This window comes from Chrysoperla carnea, chromosome 3, assembly GCF_905475395.1.
Source record: "Chrysoperla carnea chromosome 3, inChrCarn1.1, whole genome shotgun sequence".
Classification (NCBI taxonomy): domain Eukaryota; kingdom Metazoa; phylum Arthropoda; class Insecta; order Neuroptera; family Chrysopidae; genus Chrysoperla; species Chrysoperla carnea.
In genome coordinates this window covers 41,482,264-41,489,021 of record NC_058339.1, presented here as the reverse complement: position 1 = coordinate 41,489,021, position 6,758 = coordinate 41,482,264, and the positions used below count along the sequence as shown (strand labels likewise).

General features: G+C 28.5%; 1 protein-coding gene across 1 annotated transcript in view; it reads left to right on the top strand.

Moving 5' to 3' along the window:
• The first annotated feature begins 1,798 nt into the window (after window positions 1–1,798).
• Window positions 1,799–6,758, top strand: part of LOC123296564 (epidermal growth factor receptor) — a 54,875-nt gene continuing 49,915 nt past the window's right edge. The window contains exon 1 of the mRNA XM_044878088.1: window positions 1,799–1,934. Coding sequence (XP_044734023.1) covers window positions 1,832–1,934 — 103 coding nt within the window. The 5' untranslated portion in view covers window positions 1,799–1,831. The remainder of the gene's footprint in view (window positions 1,935–6,758) is intronic.

Below are 6,758 nucleotides of genomic sequence, written 5' to 3'. Positions count from 1 at the left end.
TAGCATGCAGGAACCGTGTTTTCTAAAGAACTTTTTAAACGTTCGTGAAATAGATTTTTAGCACATTTTTATCAAGAGGGCTTGATTAACTTATATTGTAGCGATAAAAACTCTCAAAATCTCTTTTAATCGCGGGAAACACCGCGGGATTCAGCTAGTAATGGATAATATCAAAAGTAATTCTGTTGACAAACGAGATTACTAATATTGACTCTTCTGAAAGGTTAGTTAGGACTATGTTCGGAACTTTGAAATTTTAGTTTAAATGAAATGTGCAAATTTAAATGTTTTTTTTATTCGATGGAAATTGGGAACAGTTGACAGTTCATTCATGCCTGGCGGAGAAAAAAGGCATTTCTCTATCTTCAGGCTACCTCGGAAGATATATTTTCTTTCATTAATTGTGTTAGACTTTCCTACCCTTTATGCTGCACTTTGAAGGACGTTTGCAGCACATCGTGAAATGAAACTCTTTTTTCGTTTCGTTCAAACATGCCATAATTTAATTGAATAACCAATTGATCACACTGCTAAATAATAAAATGTCCTTATTGAAAGCTAGTTTGGAATTAGGTCTGTAATTTTTAGTCAAGAACTTTACTTTTCATGACTATGAAGAGCTTCGTGATCATGAAAATAGAAAGAACTTATAAAACATAAACGAAAAACTCTACTACTAAATTATACTACTGATCTTTAAAATTTTATGACAAAAATAGCCCTTTTTATGTTTCCTTTTAGAGATTTTTTGAAGGAAGTAATATTATATGTTAAAATTTAACATGACGATAAAACAACAAATGTCCAGTTAGGTCTAAGTATTAAAAGTATAAATTCGTTGGTATTTTTTGTAAATTAGTGCATTTTCATCTTCACTTGTATCAAGTTTTTATACTTGTATCAGTTTCTGAATCTACAATTGAACGAGCGATTCTATATTGAATAATATAATATCTATGGTTATATAAATATACAGAGCATTCTCTCTGTTACAAGAGTAAAATTGTAATGTGGAAGGAGAAAATATTATTACTGGTTTCAGAAAGTTTTTAATATTACCGGTGTATGTGTACACCTATACAATTGATGTGTGTTTTATGTGTACGTATGTGTGTTGTTGAAGTTATGTCTGAACGTTTTAGTGTGCGCTGCTCTTTTGCTTGCTTTACTTTCAACAACAAAACGAATCGGAACACTATAATACGAACCGAAGATACTCTACCTTATACTATTCAACAGTTGTGTTGATTCGTGTTGTTGTAAGAAGGTACCATCGACCACCGAGCAAACGAACGAACGAGCGAGCCATACATAGTACATCTACCTTAACATTTAATAAAACTTACCTTAACGTTCAACAGGTTTTAATGTTGTTGTTGATGTAAAGTTGAGAGATGCTGAAGAAGAATTTTCAAGAAACAAACCACATTTATTAAAAGAAACCAAACTGAACTCTACACAATGTAAAAAAACTGTTTTTAAAATTAAATTTTTGTATTAATTATGGCTTCCATACAAAATATTATATTTATTTTATGGTATAAAGAAAACTATTGAAAAGAAAAACTTAAAAAAATTTGTTTGTGATAATCAAGTGTGTGTTTTTTTTATTATTTATGTTTAAAGAAAGTGGTTTTTATTATTTCTGGGAGTGTTTTTAATTTTTTTTTTTCTGTGATTGTTGAGTGTTTTTTTATGTTTTAAAGGAAATTTTGTTGTTTTTTAATAAAACATAGTTCTATATGTTGAACACGTTTTTTCGAATTTTTCTACAAATGTATTGGTGTAGCAATTTAATTTTTACGATAATCACTGTTCTATCCAGATCAGAATGCAATACTTCAATAATTTTGAATTATTGATAACATGTATTGGATTATGTTTGTTGATTGTGCCAACTGTATTTGCTGACAAAGAAGTTAGTAAAGCAAAAAGTAAGTTTTCAAACAATTTTTAAAAATATATTTTGCCGAATCTTGATTTCGATATATGTTAAATATTTGTTGTTAAGAATCTTTTCGATATTACTTTGAACATTACAAATATGGCGCCAAGCTTATAAGTCATTCGTTACGTTTCTTCAAGGAGGTAAACTTCTATTATCAAATGAGTACTTTAGTTATGTTCCATTAATTACGAAAAATTCAAACAATTTTATATAATTTAATTGCATTTCGTTTAAGTTTTTATAGATGGTACTCTTAAAATAAAGAACTGCTACAAACTTAAAATTTGAAACAATGAAAACCCTAAGTTATTATATTTTTGAATTAAAAATTATTCGTTGTATGTTTGAGATCCTTAATTAAAGCTTAGAATCTTGAAAGACTCCTTTTAAATCAGCTTTAAAAGAAGGTGTTTAAATTCGACGCACCTTCTTGCGACACACCATAATATCGTAGACAGATATACTAAAATTAATATAAGTAATATTATGGTGGAAGCGCAAGGCACATTTAATTTTGTCCTAAACAGATATGTTGAATTCATTAACTTGCGCTTCCACCCACATAAAGATTCATCCATAACTTGGAACGAAAAGCTAAAGATCAATTGTTGAACAAATTTTCGTCAAATAAGGACATGTGAAAACAGGAAACAGACGTCAAATAAAAAGACGGATTGATATCACAAATAGCTAAAAATCAAATGCTTTTATCAAAAGATCTCACTTAATTTGAGAAAAAATGTATTTAAAATTATATAACCGTGGCTCAGTAGCGGCATATCTTTATTTTAGGGGTTTTCTAACATTGTTTTCTTACTGAATCCCTGCCTAACAGAATAGGAAGCACTGTAGTTTAAAATCGAAAGAGTGGCTTCCTTTTGGCGAGTCTACCAAACTTTCTCTCTACGAAAGTACTGCGTTTTCGAATGGGCATGATAACGTCATATTTAAGCTATCGATTTGAAAAAAATGCAGCTGGGAATTTTTCGGACTCTATAACGACTCGACAACATTAATAATTATTAAACAAGAAAATTTTTATCCGACAGAAATACTGCACAGGCGAGCTTGTCTACCACCTCGAATATGCTGTACTTAAGTATTTTTGTTTTTCAATACATAGTTTACAAAATTTTTTAACAATTATTAATGTTATCAAGTGGTCATAGTGCCCGACAAATTTCCTTCTGCGTGTTTTCAGACCGATAGTTAAAATATGAAGCTATCATGCTCATTTGAAAACGCATTACTTTTGAAAAAAGTCGTAGAGAGAAAGTTTGGTATACTCGCCAAAAGGAAACCACTCACGAATTTACGTCAAAAAGGATGCTATTCCGCAGAATATTCTTTTTTTTAGTTCGAAATCATATATCAAAAATTTGTGGTTACAAGAGTGGAGGTATGAAAGTGGTTAGATAACGTATGAGAAAGATACAAATTTAAATTTCATGTGAGAAATATAAAAAGATCGTTTAATTTTTAAATAAATGTAAATTAATATATAATTATTATTAAAATTTGACTAATTATGCATTCATTATAACAAAATAATTATTAATAATAACAAAAATATGATATTGTAATGTAGAGTTTACGAATTATCACTTAATTAAAAGAAAGTTCTTTTTACAAATAACATAATACTATTTTTTGATAATAATCGTGTTTTGTTTTCCCTGACAAACAAATCCGTTATACATTCAGTTAACAAGAATATGTGGGAAATTTTCATCTTTTCTTTTTTTAAATGAAGGAAAAAAACAACTGTTTTTATTTATTTGTTTGTATCTCAGTATTTACGTTTTACATTTCAAAATAAACAAACTGTGGTAGATATAAGTTTTAGGGATGACTTCAATAACTTTCTGATGAAATAACTCATTATAATCATTTTGATAAAACTAACTTTTCACTTATTATAAGCCCCAATTTGATAGAAAATCGATGAATAAAATCGATGTCTCACATTATCTATAGAATATATTGATAGTAAATTAATAGATAAACGGACAGATTTACTCTTATTTCAATTTTGACAATAATGAGGGAAAATTTCTGAATAGGTAACATACAGAAAATCATCTTTAAATTTCGAAAGGGATAACATTTTGTCAACTCCCATGTTTACTGTATAAACATAACATTAGAAAACAATATATCTAAGAGTTTTCAAAGTTTAAAAGCGTTGAAATAAGATCTTAATTTTTATCGGACTTTCGTCCTTTTTAAATGTATTTTAGAAGTGCTCTGTCAATCGAAATAAAAGTCAAATATATAATCTCACTTATCCGGCACTATTTAAAACCAAAAGGTGTCGGAATACTGAAGTGTATAATAAATAGATATATAGAAAAATTCATAATAAATATCATCACTGGCACGAAATTTGATAATTGTTTTTATAAAATTCGATTGTCTGTGCGCTAGGATTGTTGGGCGGTCTATTGAAGTATCGAATAAGTGAGACAATACTGCCTTGGCATAGAGTAGAAAAATTTTAGCATAGAGTAGAGGTAATTCCATAGAGCTGAAAAGTCGTCGCCAAACTCAGTAGAGTGATCGAAATAGAGAGAGACAGATAAAGTAGGCGCATATAACTGTTGTCGTCTCTCTGATACGCCTACAACTTCTTTCCTTTTTACCTCACTGCGGTCAAGAATTTACTTATTGCGATTCGTATATATTATCTACAACTCTATGGTATTATCTCTATGGAAAATAGTTTTGTTATGCTATACACCTGGTTCACTCAGAAATTTTCCCTTATTTTAATCTCCACTTCCTCTCTCCAAGATAAAAATGAGTAAAGTTTAAAAAAAAGTCGGTTAAAATTATTGTGATTTATGTGAATTTGATAACTTTTTTGAAAAACAGTGTAAAAAGCTAAAAATAATGTACAAACAGTGTACAATTTTATAAATATAATCGTACGCAGACCACGCTGGAATGTTAGATTATTATTATGCGATACCGTTATTAATTAAATTCTTAAAAACATTCCATTATATAAAGTGTTATGTGAAGTAAGCGTTTCTTCTTAATATTTATAAAAAAAATTTAATTAATTTGCAAAAATATTTGAATTGAAAAAGTGCAACAGCCTTATTTTAAAGCGTATACTATTTTACACAAGTGTAGTTTGCCTGTTTGTTTGACTGTACTAAAAAATTGCCGGGGGTAGGAAAAGATTTTGATGAATTTTTTTGTGTTTAAACCCTTTTGTTTTTTATCTCCTCACAATGTATTCAATAGACAGTGAGTTTTATTTAACCTCCTCACAATATGTTTATATAGGGTGTTCCATTTATTAAAAAAACAGACAACCTGATCATTACCAAAATAATTTTAACCAGAAATAAATTTTTTTTTAAATCAAGTAGTTTAGCCGTAATTTTTGATGTAGAATAACGTGAATAACCCTGATTTTATTCGCATCGTGCGTAACGATACACTACTTTAATGATAGAATTGTTTGGATGCATATAATAGGTTGGCTGATAAGTCCCCGGTCTGACACATAGATGGCGTCGCTAGTATTAAATGCATATTATTTTTATATAGTACCAACCTTCAAATGATTCGTGTCAAAATTTGACGTCTGTAAGTCAATTAGTTTGTGAGATAGAGCGTCTTTTGTGAAGCAACTTTTGTTATTGTGAAAAAAATGGAAAAAAAGGAATTTCGTGTTTTGATAAAATACTGTTTTCTGAAGGGAAAAAATACAGTGGAAGCAAAAACTTGGCTTGATAATGAGTTTCCGGACTCTGTATTTTTTCCATTCAGAAAACAGTATTTTATCAAAACACGAAATTCCATTTTTTCCATTTTTTTCACAATAACAAAAGTTGCTTCACAAAAGACGCTCTATCTCACAAACTAATTGACTTACAGACGTCAAATTTTGACACGAATCATTTGAAGGTTGGTACTATATAAAAATAATATGCATTTAATACTAGCGACGCCATCTATGTGTCAGACCGGGGACTTATCAGCCAACTAGAATTGTATGGATTGCATTTATGACTTACATTGAAAAATTAATATTATTGTCTAACAAATTTAAATAAATAATTATGATAATTTACATTTGAAAAATAATATTTATGCAATTTGATTTCTTATTTTCACAATTTTTAATGCATTAAGTTTAATTAATTACTGTTTTCAATAATTTTAATACAGAGTATAAAAACTAACTAAATCGGCTTTACTAATTAGTTTTCAAATCTAAATTAATGGCCTACATGTTGTTTTTTGTTTTTGTAACCATTAAAATCAATCAAATAAAAAAACAAGAATTTTATTTTTTTACAAAATTATGTGAAAATAAGTGATATATTTTTCTCTCAGCCATATAAACAATAGTGAATGGTGACCTAGGCAATTAGTAACAAGATGTCATAAAATTTTTATAATATTATACCGTTAAATATGTGTTAGTTATTATATACATATTATCTATGTTTAGCGGAATTTCTTGTTATTGAATATTAAAGTTGATGATTTGCAAAGATCATAAATAAAAATTGTTTTATCCGCTGTTGTAATTTTTTTTGCGATGTAAATTAAGCATATGAAAGATATATAAAGACATGCCGCACAAAATTAGTTGCCAATAAACATTTTATACTTTTCCTAACTTTGTATTAGTAGTTGGGCTTCATTAAATCATAGATAACGTTAAAATAATGACAATTTCTCTCTACAGTAATATAGCCCGGAATGCTTCCTTTTTTAGTGGTCATTGAAAATTTCAAACAATTTTCCAACAAACTTAAATTTTTCATACAATTTTCCAACAAACTTA